At 37.0% G+C, this 20,197-nt stretch overlaps 2 protein-coding genes across 3 annotated transcripts; one reads left to right on the forward strand and one right to left on the reverse strand.

Annotated features, from left to right (window-relative positions):
* Window positions 1–1,467: 1,467 nt before the first annotated feature.
* On the forward strand, window positions 1,468–12,584 carry LOC137738901 (MMS19 nucleotide excision repair protein homolog). 2 transcript variants are annotated; one of them, XM_068478372.1, is made up of 20 exons: window positions 1,468–1,612; window positions 1,853–1,915; window positions 2,011–2,065; window positions 3,351–3,448; window positions 3,542–3,700; window positions 3,837–3,896; window positions 4,329–4,517; window positions 5,115–5,168; window positions 6,464–6,550; window positions 6,669–7,383; window positions 8,073–8,449; window positions 8,705–8,778; window positions 9,764–9,869; window positions 10,043–10,932; window positions 11,053–11,128; window positions 11,216–11,327; window positions 11,511–11,587; window positions 11,791–11,871; window positions 12,037–12,116; window positions 12,214–12,584. In XM_068478372.1, the coding sequence occupies exons 1-20, from the start codon at window positions 1,541–1,543 to the stop codon at window positions 12,227–12,229; spliced, it is 3,441 nt and encodes a 1,146-aa protein (XP_068334473.1). In that variant the 5' UTR covers window positions 1,468–1,540; the 3' UTR covers window positions 12,230–12,584. The 2 variants fall into 2 exon arrangements, with proteins under 2 accessions (XP_068334473.1, XP_068334474.1); XM_068478373.1 differs by lacking the exons at window positions 1,468–1,612; window positions 1,853–1,915 and having other exon boundaries at window positions 2,044–2,065; window positions 3,546–3,700.
* A 529-nt stretch (window positions 12,585–13,113) lies between these two features.
* Window positions 13,114–19,302, reverse strand: LOC137738902 (protein PAF1 homolog). The gene is made up of 12 exons (XM_068478374.1): window positions 17,970–19,302; window positions 17,489–17,557; window positions 16,956–17,063; window positions 16,671–16,857; window positions 16,508–16,581; window positions 16,307–16,426; window positions 15,816–15,921; window positions 14,413–14,499; window positions 14,222–14,290; window positions 14,068–14,139; window positions 13,802–13,945; window positions 13,114–13,704 (listed from the first exon to the last, which is right to left on the reverse strand). Exons 1-12 carry the CDS (start codon window positions 18,926–18,928, stop codon window positions 13,567–13,569), a joined length of 2,133 nt encoding a protein of 710 aa, XP_068334475.1. The 5' UTR covers window positions 18,929–19,302; the 3' UTR covers window positions 13,114–13,566.
* Between the last annotated feature and the right edge of the window lie 895 nt (window positions 19,303–20,197).

Raw genomic sequence — 20,197 nt, forward strand, 5'->3', positions numbered from 1 at the left:
TTGGTAAAAGCTAGTTATTGGTATAGTGATATTTCTATTTTCAATATAAGAAACAAGAGAATTAAGTATGAATACTATCAATTAATAACAAAAAACAAAATCAAATTAGCGAACGTTTATTTATCTAAACCCTAAATCCTTTAGAGCATCTCCAATCATGCGTTCTATTTTTTTGGTTAAATTATAGCTAAAAAGACTAAAAAAAAAATTACTTTAGCACCTCTTTAAAAATATTCTACATCCATCATACTCTCTAGTTTAGGAGAAAATTTTCAATATGTTCGATATACGGGTACATACGTCATATATTAGTATATAAGTGAAGTGACACTTGAATAAAAAAAATTTCTTCACTTGTATAATGACATATGACGTATGCCCCGTATTCCGGGCATATTGAAAAATATCTCCTAGTTTAGGAGAGATTTTTGCATAACCACGGGCACATATATTACATATCATTATACAAGTGAAGGGACACTTGAATAAAAAAATTCCATCAACTTGTATAATAATATATGGTGTACAGCTTCGTATTACGGGATATTGAAAAATCTCTCCTAGTTTGGAAGAGATTATTCAGTATGGCCAAAACATGACATATACGTCGTATATCATTATACAACTGAAAGGACACTTGAATAAAAAAATTCTCTCCAGTTGTATAATGATTACAGACTAATAAAGTTTTATTTATTTAAAATAATATGAAAATAATAATAGTTCATGTTAAGAGCTCATTTCATGCTCTCTAAAGCTCCTACGAAAATTCCTATCTTAAAAGATGAATAAGGAGTGTGATTGGAGATGGTTTTTCAAAGAGGGTGTACTCAATTGGGAATTTGAGAGATTTTAATGGATTTATACGGAGTTTAACTAATTTGTAGAGATTCTATGTAAAATTTTGATTCAATTCATTCGACATCTCATGGGAATAGGTGAGATTTGTGGATGCTTAAAATATACTACAAAATCTCTCCAATTCTAACTTTTCCAAATTCTCTCAATTCTAATTCTAATTGAATACATCTGGAATATTATAAACTTATTTAAAATTCTAATTGAATACACCCAGATTTATAAGGATTTTAATAAATTATCTTAAAATCTTGATTGAATACCCCTAGATTCATTAAAATAATTAAAATCCTCCAAAATCTTAATTGAATACACTCCCTTAGCTAAAAACCCATTGGAGATGTGCCCTTATTTTTCACTAATTTGTTGCCTTTTTTTTTAATTTTTTTTTTAAATAACAAAATATGGACTAGTAATAACATGGTTCAAAATCGTTTTTGACGAGAATCGAACCTAAGATTTCCTAGTATAATTGAAAATGAATCCATTAAACCGGATTACCTGGCACTAATTTGTTGGGTTTTATTAACAAAGAACCATTTATTTACTAAAAAAAATAAAATAATGATTATTTAATTATAATAATAATTTGTGCTTCGGTCTCTCCAGTGTCTCCTACGCAGAAAACCCTCCCCTTTCTTCAACACTTCCTAAAACCCTGAAACCTCAATATTCGCCAACAATGGCCGGACCGACCGAACTGATTCGGCACATTGAATCGTACGTCGACACGTCTTGCTCTCCTTCCCAGCAGGTTCACGCTCCACTCAATTTCTCCTCAAATTTTTAACAAAAGTTCGCTGCTAGTTTGAGTTCCTCACTCTTCGTAAAAATTAAGGAATCAAACGTTAAACAATCGAAATTATAATCAAATTATGAAACTTTTTGTCCTTTTTGTCAATTGGGTGCTGTGAATTTAATCAAATTTTGCTACTTGCTTTAGTTTGGATTAGTGCTGGATAGTTTTGAAGCTCAAAGTGTGTTTGCGTTGCAGGCTGCGAGCTTGAATTCGGTCGTTACGCTCGTGAAGAATGACCTTTTAACTGTCGAAGTGCTGGTACGGTTAAATTTTCGTGCTTTGTTGTGTATCGGTTTGATTTAATTGGTTTGTTATCGCTAAATTGCGTGTATTTTTTATTTTTTTTTTAATAGGTGAAAGAGATGGGGATGTATTTGACCACTACGGATAATGTCATCCGTGCTCGAGGTAACTGCTGTGTCATTTGAAACTTTTGAAATGAGATGATATGTTATTTTCCTGTGAGAATCGAAATCTGAGTATCCGGGTAATAGCTTTGACATTTATAAATTTTGTTTCTTGTGCACAAGTGACTCTACCGCTGGGATTCGGTTAGATGATAAGAATACAATTGTGGATAGTTTCTGATTTTGGATATAAGTGGTGATTTTTGGGTTGATTATTTTGGCTATGGGATTTATGATCTCAGGATCCAGTAATGTTCCTCTAGATTGTTTTTTGTTCGTTAACTCTCATAATTATCGGTGTAGGATAGAATTTGAATTCTTGATAACATATGCTATATGAAGGGCTATGAGGTTTAAAAAATTGTTATTTTTGGGCTAGGGGGTCTAGAATAGGATGTTTAAGCTGCTAAAGGGATGGTTTTCAAGATATTGATGCTGAGATTTTCTGGCAGCAGATGCAGATTCCAGGTTTTAGGGAGTGGTTCTAAAAGTCTTTGGTAAGGATAAAGGATGTTCAAAATACTTGGGGTTCCTCGGTTTTAAAGAGAGAGAATTTTTATTTGAGATACAAATAGAAGGAAGAAACTTGGGTTGCTGAAACAGTAACCCACTTAACCTGTGATGGAGGTAGAAGAAAAAATTGAGATACAAATTGGGAGCAGGAGGAACAATATTTAATTCTTATATTTAATCCTAAAAGTAAGTAAAAGATAATCCTATAAATAAGAGATAACCTTTATCACAATTTAATAAAAAGATAATAAAATTAGCTGATGTAGATAATCAATGAATGGACATAACTCAACAAAGTGGACTAAACCCAGTAATGACTTACAAAATTGGACTTATATCAAGTTTACTCATTAATTAAAATAAAACTCATGATCCATGACTGCAGCCCATAATAAGCAATGCTGATTTTAGCAAAGTACCCCTTACTCTAGAAAGTTTAAGAAAACCCAAAACAAATCAATAATGGTGTAATCAACTGCCATACGTCTATTAGCACACTAAAATGTCTTCTCATTCTTGTGCTTCTAACGTTGTTATGTAAACAATCCATGCCAATTCCACCATAAGTTCTCTTTTTATGTTGCCCATATACTTGAGTTATGTTACCTGTTCTTTCTCTGACAAGTTTGTAGTTGCTCAAATACTGTTCCTCGACAATCCTAGATTGCAAGATTTTTTTTTTTTCCCTGGACTATTTTCTCTTCTTATTACTGAAAAGGATAAATCCCAAGACCAAATCTGAAAGCTTCTTGGGACATGGTATCCATCTTCAGGTATCCTTCTTTTGGCAGAAGTTCTAACGGGTCTGGCATCAAAACCACTAGATACTGCAACAATTCATAGCTTGATAGGATTCTTCACAGACAGACTGGTGCGTTGACTCTTTTATTCTGGATACTTTGTTTCGTGACGTCGTATTTTTTGCTTTGTCCAAAGTAAATTAGTGATATCATTCTTACATCAGGCAGATTGGAGAGCTTTACGTGGTGCACTTGTCGGTTGCTTGGCACTGCTGAGGAGGAAAGCTAGTGCTGGAATGGTCTCTGCCAGTGATGCAAAAGTTGTTGCTCAAACTTATGTAGAGTCCCTACAGGTGCAAGCTTTAGGGCAGCATGACAGAAAGGTAGGATTTGTGGATGCCATCCTTAATGCCTACTGCCTAGGAAATTGGATGAAGAAAAATTACCTTGCCTTTAAATGTATAGCCAATGACTTTGAAAACAAAACTGCTTGACTTCCATCTCCAAATTCTGTTGCAGCTTTGCTTTGAGCTTTTGCAATGCCTTTTAGTGCGCCATCCCAATGAAGTTGCTTCACTGGTATTTTTTCTGTCTAGCTTTCTTCAACTTGTTTGTGTTCTGTCTTTCTGTTTTTGTCACTTTTCAGTAATCTATGATGATCAGTATGGGAACCAGAAAGATACCTGATACTTTCACCTGAAGCCGGGTTGATTATAAATTTATAATATATAAAGAATTAGGCGTTTCCTTTTAATGTAAGAAAGCCTATCGTTTGGGATTCCATTGTTACTTTCGGTCATTTTGTGCTCTCTCTCTCTCTCTCTCTCTCTCTGTATATGTATATATATTTCCATTTTGTGTTTTGTCTATCAACATCTCACACACACATGCAAATAGACAGAAATGCATGAAGCTTTCAACTGATTTTTTTTTGTCTTTTCTGAATAGTAATATGCGTCATTTTGCACTGATTCTGGTTACATGTTGATCAGTTTGTTCTCTATTGTACAGGGAGAAACCTTTTTCTACGGGATCTGTCAAGCAATGGATGGAGAAAAAGATCCTCATTGCTTAATGTTAACATTTCCTATTGTTGAGGCTTTGGTGCAAATATATCCAGACCCATCTGGCTCACTTGAAAGTTTTTGTGAAGATCTCTTTACATTATTGGGATGTTACTTTCCCATTCATTTTACTCATGTAAGCTTATGTTTTACCTGTTGGTTGCAATCTTAACATTATGCATGAAAATTCTAAAGTCTTTTCTACCAGCGAGATGTTTCTGCAACTAGGATGTCTCCTTAAGTACCGAGACAATTGGGTTGTCAGATTCTTATTCAGATTTCATGTTGTCCCTGAGAGTTAATACTTTGCGGGTTGCCTTAATAAGTGACTCATTTTACTATTTATTTGGGTTATATTGATATCTTTTTGCTTGATTTTTTTTTTTAAAGTTTCAAGACATATTCAGTGTCAGTTTCTTGCATATTGACTCCTTAACATTTCTGTGCACCAATCAACTTATCAAAACTAAAATGAAAATAATCCTTCTTATATGTTGATTTTTAATGATCCACATTTAGATTTGTAGCTTGATCCAGTCTCATCAAATGGTATACTCACCGATGAGGTTTTCTGTTTGGTTACATTTTCCCCCTTTGGCATAGGATTGTTATGACAAGTCTCTTTCTTTACGTAATAAGCCATATGTTACCATTCAGTTCTTTACAGTCTTATACTCTTTGATTACATTGATATGTGATGTGTGGTTTTTTTCCCCCTCTATGCATTGTCCAGCTGAAAGATGAGGACTCTGATGTGAAAAGAGATGACCTCTCGAAGGCACTAATGGTATGATTTATTTATTTATATTTCTTCCTTTTGGTATGATTTCACTGTTACTGGTTCAGCCCCGCTTTTGCCTAATTTTCTCACTACTAATTCTCTGGGATTCTGAACTTTGTTATGTTCATTTTACGAGGGGGTTACAGCTTCTATGATGATTTCTTCTGATTTTTGTTCCTGACATTGCTTGCTGATACATGAAATTTCTGATTGAATTGATATTGGCTGATGGCTATATGTCCATAGTAATATACAATGTTCTTTAAGGCTGAGATCGTTCCTTGTAACTGGAACAGAATAGAATTGTAAAGCAGTTATGAATACTGCCTCTTCTTTTTTTTTTTTAAAATTTTTTAGGGTGGATCCGTGACACCACTTTTTTACACAACTTTTGGGGCACGCCTTTGTGGGGCCCACTCCGTGATGTATTTTAACTATCCGAACTGTTTATCATTTAGAGCATCATTTTCAAATCATCCTTGCAAAAAATTAGACAAATCCAAAACCATTAAGACCATTTGTAGTGAAGAAGATGGACGAATATGGTTCTACAAAGAAACCCTAAACCCTTAATCCAACGGTTATATGGTTTTAGATTTGGGTGATTTTTATTTGACATGATCTTTGAGGGAAGATCTAAAAGATAGATGGTTCAGATCATTGAAATACATTATGAAGTGGGCCCCACAAAAACATGTGTCAAATGTTGTGCAAAAAAAGTAGCTGCAATGCACTCACCAATTGAAATTTTTGAGTTTGAAAACACATTAATTAAAAGAGTGAGAAAAAATGAGTGAGCTGGGAAAAATGAGTTAGGACCCAGCCTTTGCCTGTATTTCATATTGTAAATGAGCTCAAGTAAACATAAAGCCTGCAACTTGGTTTATATGATTGACCAGGTTTTACTGGGTTGGGAAATTGCACAATGCATTTTATTTTTCCATATATGAAGTTAATTATTCACAGTTTTGTTGTCTTAAGTTCTTCATCTCAGTTAGCATAGTTGTCTAATATTTTCACCATCTGTGTTGAAAGTGTACACCCCGATGCTTTATATTATTTTTAACCAATAGCTTTTCAAACTATCTAAAGGCTTACCTTAAAAATTGAGAAGCAAAACTGTACATGGCGTACGAGAAACTTATCTTTTATAGCTCTATGTTTGTGTTTCCAAAGCAACAATTAAGTAAAGTGGCAACAAAACCACGTGACATTTGAAGCTGTTTATTACTTATGTATTCAACTACCTATATGATATCTTCTTTTGCACACTAACTAAGCCAAATGTTTTCTTTCTGCAGTCAGCGTTGTCATCCACACCTTTATTCGAGCCATTTGTCATTCCATTGCTTCTTGAGAAACTTTCTTCATCTCTGCCATTAGCAAAGGTTTGGTGCAATTTGAATGCGTCTCCATCTATGTATCAGATGCAACTTGTTTCACTGTGATTGGTGCAAAATGCCTCATTGAAAACTATACATTTTCTATTTGCTTGTATGCCCGCAGGTTGATTCTTTGAAATATCTTAACCACTGCACAGCTAAATATGGAGCTGACAGAATGGCAAAACATGCTGAAACTATTTGGATTTCAGTGAAACATGCCATAAGTAATTCTTTGGAAAAGCCTGCTATATCCTTTACTGAAGAACCACTTTATGGTCTTGGCTTTCAAGAGAATGAAGTTGCAACAGAAGCTCTAATGCTTCTAGAAAAGGTTACCATGCAAAATGAGGCGTTATTTGTAAATTTAATTGTTCGTGATGAAGATATAAACGCAGTTTTCAACTCCATCACTAGGTATGAAAATTATAATATTCCTTTGCAAGGCAAGCAAAGGTTACATGCAGTCGGTCGTATCCTTTATAAGATAACAAAGACTTCTGCCGCTTCCTGTAAAAGTGTGTTTGAAAGTTTCTTCCCTTGCCTAATGAACACTCTCGAGATTTCTGTGAGAAATTCATCTGGGGATTACTCTCTTAATGAGAATTCTTTTTCCTCAAAAAGATTTAATTTTGGAGCTCTTTATCTCTCCGTGGAACTCATTGAGGCATGCAGAGATTTAATTATGAGATTCAAAGACCTTGCTCCGAAGCCTGATACTACACATGCGACATGTTGCTACATGCTTCAGAGCTTTGCGGATTCACTAATCATTGCCTTTTGTTCTTCCTTGGCCACATATCTTAATGAAGTTCATGGTGCAGAGATTTATTTCACAGGTGAATGCTTTAGGTTTCTTGTGCTTCAGAAAGCTTTTTTTTGTGGACATGTATTTGTTATCTACTTGCATCTGGTTAATGTGTTGATAACCAAGATGGATACACTGTAATGAGTTAATAATTGCTGTTTGAGTTATGTAAACCTAGGCACACCTTAGGTATTGACCGTAGTGTTATGACTAGGGGAACCCAGGGCCATTTCGAGAACTCTACATTTCTTTTGTTTACACCAACTTGGTTAGATCTGTAGGCTGTTGGCAAGAACTTTTCAGTTACTTCATACGTCTGACATTTTTCAAATCATCTGGTGTCAAGAGTCTTGCGTTAGAATGACTAGTTTCTTGAATATTCACTGAAGTGTTTGAAAGCTCTTTTGAAGTCAGTTCCATGCTGTGTCTTTTCTATTTTGGCCTGTGCTAGGTCTAACAAGGTTACTAAGACATATTATAGGATGTTCTTCAACACAGTGTTCAATTAATTAAACTGCTTCCTGCTAAACCTGCACTATATCTTGTGCAAACAAGCTATAGGTAAGGAAAAATTGGGATAGAAGAAATCAAGGAACAAAAATCTTCTCTTCATTTATATTTGATTTGCCTCCCAATTGAGTGACCATGGATTTATATGAATAAATACGAGATTTAGTGCCAGTTCCAACTTTATTGATTGTGCTTTTTGTTGATATGCAGTCAAGGGTTTACAGATGCTGGCTACATTCCCTGGAGATTTCTTGCCAATATCAAAAATTATATTTGAGAATATTCTGACGGAACTCATGTCAATCATCTTAGTGGATTTCAACAAGGCATTGCTATGGAAGCTAGCATTGAAGGCTTTAGTGCACATTGGCTCATTTGTGGATGCATATCACGAGTCCGAGAAGGCACTAAGCTATGTAGACCTTGTTGTTGAAAAGACACTTTCATTGGTGTCTCATGATGATTTCAATGTGCCTTTTCCACTAAAACTGGAGACAGTCTCTGAGATTGGTGCAAGTGGGCTAAATCATATGCTAAAAATTGTACAAGGGCTTGAAGAGGCCATAGTCGGCAAGTTATCTGATTATGTATGTTCCACCTATATTTCTGTATTTCTCATATTTAAACTATTCCTTTATAAAGTTCATAGAAGTTAATGGGGTAGCCAGTTTGCTTCATCCATGATTAACATACCATAATTGTGGATGCAATATAAGCAATATGGGCATTTCATTTTGTTTATTTTACTTGTTCCATTTGTTCTTGGGCGAGCAATCCTTGCTTCAAGCTATATGTTAAAAAAAAAAATTCTCAGACTCCTTTCTTTGCATTTTGTTGCCTAGGTCCATGGAAAATTGAACTTGGCTGAAAGGACAATTCAACTTTTGGAATGCTACTGTAATAAGATTCTTCCATGGTATGTTTTTCTTCTACCCGAATGATCAATCTGTAAATTAAGACAATTTTTTCTTTGGTTTTTCAACAGTTTTCCCCGTTGCGCTATTAGTTCAACAACCATTAGTTCAAAACCTAGCAATTTCACAAATTTGATAACCTTGTTTTTTGGTGCCATGCTAATTCATAGATTTCATTCTAGATATATGAAGAGTGATTTGCTCATTTTCTTTTTGTATACAAAGGAGCGTTAATGAACATTTTTTGGGAACATTTGTGACTGCTTAAGAATTGTGGAGACAATAATGAATGATGAAACTAGTAAAAAAGAGAAGCCCCCTCTATCCTATTAAAATCATGTTCTATAGTCAAATATCATGTAGCTTATCAATAACGTTGTTAACTGTTGTTTATGTCAAGGTTTTGTTAGATTTCCCCTGGAAAATCTTGGTTTCCTCTGTCATTGGAGTACTGACAATCCTTACTGATATCAGTAAGTGAATTGTGTTGTGCCTCTTTTTTGTTTGCTTCAGGCAATATGTGTCTAGCAAATTCTATAGTAGGATCATGTTCCAGGCATATGGAAAGTACTTTCCTAAAGAGTATCTTTTAATTGCTTCTGACAATATTGACCCATCATACATTTGCTATTAGTTATTTGTGGTGAATACTTAGATCTGCATGGATAAATTTCGTTTTTCGTTTGTAACATGCTTAGAGTCATAATTGGCAATCTATAAAACTGTATTGACCCTCTTTTCACCACAAGCAAAACTGCACCTCACTTTTCCGTCTCATACCTGTGTTTCTCTTTTATAACACTTAAAAGAAATAAATAAGTTCAAATTTTGCACATAGGATGGTGACCTTGTGTTGCATTCGTGAGATATAATTCCTAAAGTGTTTGGGCTCTCAGTGTAATGTGTTTCTCGTTCTTTATTGTTATTTTTTTACTTTTCTGTGCTTTTTCTGTTGTTGATACAAAGCTTTATGTTGAAATGGCGTAGGATCAAGGAAACTGGAGGTCTTGAGGAAGTTCTGTTGCGGTTTGTCATTAACATTTGGAATGCCACTGAAAGTTGTAAAGATTTTAGCATTCAAGTCCGGGAAGAAGTGAGTAGAGTTCCTTTTATAAAACATCTTTCTTATTACCATGTTAATAATATGCTAGAAGTTTCTTTCAGCTCCTTCTGACACTGCTAATCTGGAAGTCAGTAATTGCTGAAAAAGATAGATTATAATGCTATACTAAGAAATCCAATAATTTTTTTTTAATTTCATTTCAGGAGCTTCTTGATGCAGTCATGATGGCAATGAAGCTTGCTGTTGGGAGCTGTTCAGATGAAAGCCAGAAGATTATGGTCGACAAGGCTTACAGTGTTCTTTCATCAAACATATCCATTCCATTTAAGGAATCCATGGATGCAACCTCTTCAATCCAACTTCAAGAATTGCACGTTTCTGAACAGAGAGACACATTCTCTCATAGAGATGAATGGATTGTTTCACTATTTGCATCAATAATCATAGCGGTGCATCCAAAAACACAGATTGCAAATCTGAAAGGGCTATTGCATTTGTTTATGACAACCCTTCTTAAAGGTTGTGTTCCAGCAGCTCAGGCGTTGGGTTCTGTGATCAATAAATTGGGTACAAAGTCCAAGGAAACGGAAAATTCAAAGGACTGTACCCTGGAAGAAGCGATTGATATGATTTTTGGAACAAATATATGGAGTTTCAATGAAAATGGAGTTTTAAAGACATCTGGAACAAGTAATGGCATAAAAGTGAGTCTTACTGATCTATGCCTTGGTTTTTCGAGCAATAAGCAGCTTCAAGTCCGTGCCCTAGTAGGATTAGCATGGATAGGAAAAGGTTTGCTTCTACTTGGTCATGAAAAAGTAAAAGATGTAACCAAAATTTTTTTGGAGTGCTTACTGTCAGAAGGCAGAAAACATGCCATGGAGTTACAGAAAGGTCTAGAAAACAGTTACGAGCAGCATTCTGTGATGAGAACCGCTGCAGATGCATTTCACATTCTTATGAGTGATTCTGAAGTTTGTTTGAACCGAAAATTTCATGCCATAACACGGCCACTCTACAAACAGCGGTTTTTCTCTTCCGTGATACCTATTTTGCAGTCTATGATAATAAAGTCTGATTCATCGTTATCCAGGTACATATACAAACAGTGTTATCCTATATACTTATTGCACATGGCCTAAAGCTAGAGCTTGAAGGCCTGATTAATGGCATTCGTTTATTAATTATGCCCAAATTACTCCCTTTTTTTCAGATCTATGCTGGTTCAGGCGTCTGCACACCTTATATCGAATGCCCCTTTAATTGCTATCTTGAGTGAAGCAGAGAAGGTAACTCAAGTAGAAATTATAAACTAATTATACTTAAAAAGGAATTTTATATCCTGGAATTGTGACGTTACCTCACAAATTTTGCAGCTCATGCCGATAATGTTGGATGGGTTGTCCGTGTTAAGTGAGGATATTCTGGATAAAGACAAGCTATACAGTCTTTTGCTAGTTCTTTCTGGAATATTGACAGATAAAAATGGTAATGCCAACGTTAATGCAGGCGTTTGTGTGTGTGTGTGTGCATTTTGCCATTTGTTTATCTATGTCTCCTGTAGTTCCATGTTAAATATGTTACATATTTCTTTCCTGATATGACTGCTTACCGCTTGACTCTGTTTACCTAACTCTTCACCTGATTCTGTTGTTCATTTCCTTCATGCAGGAAAAGTAGCTGTCGTAGAGAATGCACATATTTTAATTAATTGTCTCACCAGACTCATTGGCTACCCGCATATGATGGTAACATATCTTTTGTTGCTCGCTTACGCTCTAATGTCCGGCCGCACCTTTTCTGTTTCAGTATTTATTTCAGGCATCTAATTATTAACTGCCATGGGTTTAAGATTCTGTTTGCTACCCCCACTTTCTGCTTAAAATTTTATTTCAGGCTAGAAGCGATGTTTATATGCTTTGGCTGATGTATATTTCTTTTAATTGTTAAGCTTGTCCGAGAGACTGCAATTCAATGTCTTGTTGCAACGTCTGAGCTGCCCTATGCAAGAATCTTTCCCATGAGAACACAGGTTGGTTGGTTTTTAATCATTAGAATCTATTGGCGACCAGATCATTCTCCGGTGGATGCCAAATTTCTGCCAACTTATCAGATCTGTCTGACATGATGAAAATTACCATTTTGTTCATAGTTTGGGCGCGTGTGTGCATTTTTCTTATACGTACTATTTATTCAGGTACTGCAAGCAATATCCAAAGCTCTTAATGATCCAAAGAGGGCTGTTCGTCAAGAAGCTGTCAGGTGTCGACGAGCATGGTGAGTCTTGAATCGATTACTTTTGTAGCTTAAACAGAACAGTTACTCCTTTAGTTTTATTCGCTCACTTCCCTTGGACTCCATTCACGATGAACAGGGCGTCAATTGCATAAAACAAGTCTTCATGAATATTAAGATCGGTACAGGGTCATCGACTTTTCCAAGGCTACCTCCACAAATTGAATCGTGCAATGATTCGAACATTTTACCATGTGGGGATCGCTCATCGTTGTACGTAGAACAGGTTATACTTGTTGAGTGTTTGAGTAGTTGTAAATATTCGAATACACAACGTAGTTCTGTTGGTAGCTAGGCGATTTCGCAAAGAGGCAACTTAGTTTTCTGTAGAATTTGTTCAATATGTACCGTAATTTGGGAGCCACAGACAAATCCCTCAGTTCACTTCCATTAGTGTTTTAGCTTCGACGAGCTCTTGATGTGTCTTTCTAGAGTTCCGATTTTGCCCTCCTCGACAGTTTTGCATGGATGCATCGCACTCTAGTCCCAAAACATGGTATGCGGACACCATGAATTGAGACCTTCTGCCGGCCTCCGAACACCAAAAATTCACCAAAAAAAAATCTTTGTAACCACCTTGATTTATGACTTGTTTGAATGTGTTTTTAAAATGACTAAAAGCGTTCATGATGAAAATGTTTTTGACACCATTCCTTAGTCTAAGTGGATCTTGGAAAATTACTGTAAGTGCTTTCTGCAAAAAGCGCATATGTTGTGCTGCTTTCAAAAAACATTTAAAAGTGCTTTTGAAACTTACAATCAATTTCACGAAAATCACTTTCAGTCGTTTTAAAAGCATTCTCAAACAAACCCTTAGTTGGACTGTTACCGCAATTTCTCATCGTCAGTGCTGAGGATTGCCGTCAATGTCGAGGTTCATAGACAACTAGACGCGCGTACCAAAATTCAAAATAATTTAACGAGTGAATCAAAGCTGCTTAAAATGCAATATATTCTATAAACTGGGTAACTGACTTGAAGTAAAGAATGGAATATATTCATAACAAAATCAATATTCACTAGAACAAGCAGGCACACAATTTATTGCTGAATTTCGCAGGAAAATCTGAACTATATTAACTGTAATACCACACTGCCTAATCAAGTAATATAGTCATGAGTTACAACTGCTGGGAGAACCTATTCGTTTCTGGATAAACTCGAGAGCACTATACTCAAATCGAAACGTTCTAAAACACATCTAACTTCTTTACAAGGTTTCTTTTTCGTCTTACCATTTCATGGAATCTAAGGAAAAATGTGTTCTGGCTAATGATACATGTCGACTTGAAGCTTGAATGGACGTCCCAAAAACAAGCGGTCAAATGAGTTTGAGCTCACCTTTGCATCGACATCTGATCACAATATGGGCAGATCCCAAATAAGTTGCTAAACTTCACGACAGCCAGCGACATTTACATCAACGGAGAAATTAATCAGATAAATCATCGTCGCCACCACTATATTCGTCCATATCTTGGTGCCGTGCAATCTTTTGTGGTCTTTCAAGGGTATCTTCAACATCATAGCCTCTTGCTTTCAATTTTGATACAGATCCCGTTGAATAATCCTGAAAACAGCAGCAAGTCATGGAATCACAATCATTCGATGACTAAAATCCCATACACCCCAAAGAAATTTATATTTCAACAAATACGTTCTCATACCCCTGCATCCTTTAGTTCGATTGAAGCAACAGTTGATCTCCGCCTAACAGTCACTCTCGCAGGTGCGGGAAAATGCTCAACCTCATCACTGGTTTTTCCCTCTTTGGACCTCTTTTTTCTTAAAACAAGCTTTGTGGGAAGGGGCTGCATTGTAATGGAAACTTTATAACAATGATAACCTTTGACGAGTTCCTTCTCCAAAAACAAAGATCAAGAAAATACATGCACGCATAATTAAAGATTAAACTCTCGATTCGAGGGGATACCGCATAGCGTGCTTCATCATCATCAAATGAAACGAGGTACGTAGTGGGATCATGCACATCATCACCTCTTACCTGTTGAAACATGAATGGTTTGATATTCTAAAGGAATAAAAAAGGTAACTTACTGACTTCTTAAAACTGTGAGCATACATACATCATAATGATACTCGCGAACCCAAGAATACGAAACATCTTCAGATTCATCGTAGGGATCTTTTGATAGCTGCCACCATTGAAATAGTACATAATACATGAGCCATGAGAGCAGACTACGAACTGTTAATGCTAATGTTCTCAAAACAAGCATGCCTACCTCATTAGGTTTCTCAAAATAAGCATGCCTACCTCATTAGGTGAAGGGACCATGTAAGCCAAAAATTTCTCAGGATTCGCTGGATCTACACCTGTTACTTTGTAACTTTTCATAATGGCCTGTAATGGATTAGATCACATCACTAGCCAATTATAGGGTACTGAAGAAATATGAAAATATGCAAAGTACAACAATGAAGAAATATAAAAACATTCAAAATAACCAAAATCCATGGAAAATTTGAACTTCCGTATAATATTTATTTACTGTTACACAACACTTATCTTCCAAAAAACAGGGTTTCTGATGGCGAATGAAAAAAGTAACGAGGATACACAGATAGTGGAAGGAAAGAAGCAGCATGATAGGCATTTCTTTTTTGCCAATCCATATGGGAGGTGGATTCAGCTGAACTAGAAGTGAAGAGTAATAGAGCCGCTCAATCTACAGATACATCCAATTGGAGAGTGACATGACCGGCAAATAAAGGTTCAAATTCATGTCAACTAAGGGACATCGTGTTGTGGGCTGACAGGATTACCTCCTACAAAGGCAATTCTTAAAATTATATACCCAACCCAAATGAATACTTGATTCGTATATTGCAACCATCCAAAACACACTGCAGGTCAATTCATCTAAAGCTGGGACATTATGTTGTGGAATGGCAGAATTATTTACACTCAATTATTAATTATTTCCCAGCCAAAACGAATAAGCAACCACCTAAGACACACTAACAGGAAGTGAAAGAACACAGTTTCAAATATGGTAAGGAAAGCCAACCTGGGTACTTTATTAGTGGGGCTGCGTTGGGTTTTACGGCTCAAAATTAGGATAATGCAAAGAATTAGGTTTGTGTTACCTATTTGGGTTTGGATTTTGACTTCTTAGTTGGTTTCCTTGGTGGAGAGATTTTGTTAATTACCTATTTGATTAGGATTTATATTTTCTTCCTATTAGGATTCTTATTGTAACCTAAGTCCTATGCACTATAAATAGGACCTTAGGGTTAGTGTATTTTGTGTGGCTCTTTTGTGTGGCAATTTGGTGAGAGTCAATTTGTGGGATTTGGGTTGTGAGAGTTTAAACACTCTTTTGTAAACTCTGTTTGTTTAGTGAAATTCCTTGACGTTGATATTGGTACTTTGTTAGAATTCGCTTCCGTTTGTGCATAAAAGTACAACAGGCTGAAGTGGGTACAGGTTATATTAGTTTTTCTTGTTTGTCTGTCAAAGGTTTAACCAAACCAATTCATACAATTATGTTGGTTTTCTTCGAGTTTTTTGGATTCTATTCTATTTCACTAATTTTGGGGCGTCTACTTGTAAACAATGTGTAACAGACTGCAAAGTCCAAGAATCTGAAAATGGAAGGTTTGAGCATTTAAATATACGACCAAAAACTTGTTGCATGCATCATAACCCGAACTCACTCTTGATTCATAAGCGTCATGACCAGACTGGTCCAACTTGCTGTAAATTTCTGAATCAGCAGTAGGAGCACCATCAAATGCTGCAAGGACAAATTGGTCGTCGTACCTGTTACAAAAGAATCATCAATAAACAGCCCCAAGTTAATATGAATACTCTAGCATGCAATAAGATTTTATTTAAGTAAATGCTTTAGATTTTCAATTAATCAGCCACCAGCCCAATTGTTCATTCTCAGATTCGTCATCATTGAAATAATATCAAGAATCTGCATGTATGCATTCCCATTTATGAATATATATGCTTTTGATTTCAAATGTCTGGAGTCTCACATAACAAGCTGTCATTAAACCGCACAGCTTGACTTAACCCTAATCCATTGCCATTACGTCTAATAACTTTCCTTATAAAGAACAGCATCTAATAGGCTTCATATGGTAGCCAAAGTAAAATATGATCATGTAATTTGAACAGAAAATTAAATATTCCATACCGGTCAAAATCAGGCAACAGAGGTAGAACCTCTTCAGCGTACAAATTCTTGTTGGTTGCATGAACAGGGCGTGACTTGCAGGCCTCAAATGATGCCTCAATTTCCTTGATTTGTCTTTCCCTAAAAATGATTCATCATAATTAGTTAATAAATAATGAACATTGGTTTCGCAATCACAAGGGTAGGTAGGCACAGAGCAACCTGTCATTGAGGTTTTCCAAAATGTTGCGGCCCTTCATTTCCCGCAGTTCTTTTGCTTGTTTTTCAGTTAAAGACTGTAGATGGCAATGCACATAGTTATAACATAGCTTACCAATAATTTCAAGAAAGATTTCTCATCTAAAATGGATCACTGATCAACTACCTGTCTTGCAGACTCCATGCTAAGAGGAGATATATACTGGGTTTTAACCAGCCATGCAACTCCTTTATCAGTAGGCCGCTCTTTTCTCCTGATGCCATCCTTTTTCACAGGGGTCACTGCAACATCATCCTGCAATAATTCCTCATCTTCCACAGCGAGTGGTAGTCTAACACTTGGAGGAGGAGGACTGATTGAACCAGAACCAATAAAAAAACATATGTTACAGAATTGTCATGCAATATGAAACTATTGATGTCTTAAAAAGTTTAGGGCCGAGTATAATACTTATATACACTGAGGTCGAGTAGGTCAAGAGGAATCCCAAGATCTGGTTCAACAAAAAGCTTGGGCTTGTATGTTTTCTCCAATGACGTTATTGTGTATTTTGTATATCTGGGGCGGGAGCGAAGATTGCAAAAGTTACCACAAGATAATTATTGAATTTGATAATGAAATTCAATAGCATGATAACAAGGGAATAGGGATAACTATTAAACGGCTGATCATATGTCATAAAGTCATTATTTAAACCATCAGAATAGGTTCCCATAGTGCAAGCTTCAACAATAACTAAATAACATATATATACCGAGTCCCAGAATCCCACTAGTATGGGTGCTAAAACATGACAAAAATGAACCAACCCTAGACTATTATTTTCCCCAAAAGATTAAACTAAGCCCTGAACCAGGAAAATTAATGTCCACCACCATACCAATCATTTCTGGATTTTACAAAAAGTCCATGCACCAATGAACACACATTGTAACACAGGCAAGCCTAAATGCAAATAATTTTAAACAGAAGAGATGGCTTACTGATCTTTCTCTTTCTTCAAAGACATAAGCTTTGGCTGTGCACTAGGATCTGGAAGTTCATTCCGGAATCTTCAAACAAAATAAAATTTAGTAAGACTCATCATAGGAGTATACAGAGAGGTGAACAGACAGTTAACTAAAAATAATTTATTCTTTTTTTTTAATTTTTGTGTAGAATAAAGGAACGTTGTTCAGCCACATCTAGGATATATGAGATTCATTGCAGCATACCGTCAGTAGTTTAAGACGAGTTTAAAACATGTTATATTGCTAAAAGATCATTGTGTTCCACTTTCATAATGAATCAACAAGTACTAAACTTAAACTGTTAGGAAATGAGTTAAACAACACATCATCAAATCATATTGATATATCAAGGTTTGAATTCAGTTCCCCAAAAAATAGGGAAAGATTGAGTTCAATTAGAATAAAGCAAATTTGTGATCTTCAAACAAAGGTAAGTCATTGTTAATATACTCACTTCAACTTGCACACGAATGTTGTTGGCTTCTTTAGCCTATTTTCAGTCCTCTCACCACTCAAGAATGGAGTAGCTCTCCTTTCACCAATTCGCGACCCCACAATGGATCCGTGTCCCTTGCCAGAAGACAACATTTGCGTCTTCTGCAAAACTGAGTTTTGGGAATCCTTCAGCTGCTGCCTATGCTTCTCTTCTTGCCTTTGCTTTTCGAACTCCCTCTTCTTCCTTAATCTCCTCTCTTCCTCTGTTTCCACTCTCCCTGGCGGCCCATTTGCTTTCTTCACTGGCACTGAAGGAACTGGGGGCTTCTGCTGTTTTGGAGGAACCCCATGATTCAAATGCCCATGTTCACGCCTTCTGGACACTGATGCCTCCCTAGAAGCCCCTTTGTCATGGGATCTCCTATCTACCCCGCTGTCCTTACTTTGAGGAGGCGGTGGTGGAGGCGAACCGGGGGGAGGAGGTGGTGGTGGCACCGAGGAATTGGGGGACAAAGGTGGTGGGGGAGGAGGCGGTGGCTGCTGCGAAGGCTGGATTGGCTGGTGACTATACTGTGAATACTGAGAATTCTGGTAATATATAGGGGCTTGTGGAGGCTGTAAGGGCATTTTATTTTGTGCTGCTGGAGGAGCTTGAGGGGGCGGTGGCTGTGGGTATGAAGGCTCGGGTGGTGGCGGAGGCGGTGGTTGGTAGTTGTATTGTGGTGGTGGATGAGGGTGTTGAGTTCTTGGAGGACCATAACTACTATGTTGGTAATTGTAATTTGGCGGATACGAAGAAGGAGCCGCCGGCACAGCCCCATCGCCGCCACTAGAACCACCACTACTAGCATTATAACCCCAATTCTGGTTATACTGACTGCCTCGCTGTTGCGGTGGCGGTGGTGCTGGCGGTAGAGGGTTTTGATTCGGTGCTGGCGCAAATGACGACTGGGGCGGGAAGGGCCTGTATGAAGCCATAGCTGAGCAAATTCTCGAGCACCAAACAATCTACCACAACCACAGAAAACCCAAATTCCACTACGTCCCTTCCAAATTCCCTCTGATCAAAACCCTAACGAAGCAAATTTATTCCCAAACTCCAAATCAAAATTCCCAATTATAAGCTACATATACACACTTAAATATCGATTTTGGTGAGTAATCAGAACACAATCGAACACCAGAACAATGGAAGATGGAGAATTTGAATTCAATGAGAGAGTTTGTATAACTGAATCAGAAAACCCTAGACCGGAGAGAGAGGGAGAGATCGGAGGGAAGTGCGCTGTTAACCTCGGTATTTATATCAGATACGACGAGGCGCACAGAGTACTTAGCGAGCTCTCGGATTCTTTCACCACGTCACTCTGTTTATTCTGCTTTGGGTACAAGGAAAGCCCTTTTTATTTTTATTTTTATTTTTCAATGTGCAACTTTTATTACAAACCAAAACTAAACATACAACAAGGGGCCCAAAACAAACACATGGACAAGCAAAAAGTGGGCCAAAACAAAACACAATACAATAGGGCCAACCACTGTTGCAGCCCGAACACACAACAGAGTTACAGGCGCCAAAAGCATCCACCGCAACTGTCGCCGCCGCAGCAACCTCGATCCGTCCAAGACCTCATCCCCTACCGAGTATCTCATCTTCAGACGCTGCATCTTACCCCAATATGCTACACGAGCACAACCACAACGAACGGATAACCAACAACAACACAACGGAAGCCAACTATCGGGATGAAGTCCGTGGAAACCCACGAACAACGCTGCCGAAAAAGGCAGATAAGCTGGAGAGGAACAACGCTGCCGAAAAAGGCAGATAAGCTGGAGAGGGTGGTGGTGTTGGAAACACCCGAGCCGGTGAAAACGCCGGAGTTCGACACATAAATTACAGTTGTTTGCAGATTTTCTTGTTTCTATAATAAGAGGGTATTTATGTTCCCACATTTGGAACCTCGGGTCCGCTGAGACTAAAGATTATGTTTATTATAGTGTTTGAGAAGTTAACACGTAGCGCCACACGTTTATCGTATGTTTGTGTTTCATAAGTTATCGAGTTTGATTGCGTCATTCTCTATGTGCGTGACACCTCATTAAGGCTATTGACGGTGCATTAATTACTGTTAGCAACATTCTCTACATAATCTCTTAGATTGCGTCAAAAATGAAAAATTGTAATGTACAATCCTCACCAAATCCCTCCACAAGTTGCATGTTAGCGAGATTATCTCGTCTCCA

This window comes from Pyrus communis, chromosome 7 (genome assembly GCF_963583255.1).
Source record: "Pyrus communis chromosome 7, drPyrComm1.1, whole genome shotgun sequence".
In the NCBI taxonomy this organism is placed as follows: domain Eukaryota; kingdom Viridiplantae; phylum Streptophyta; class Magnoliopsida; order Rosales; family Rosaceae; genus Pyrus; species Pyrus communis.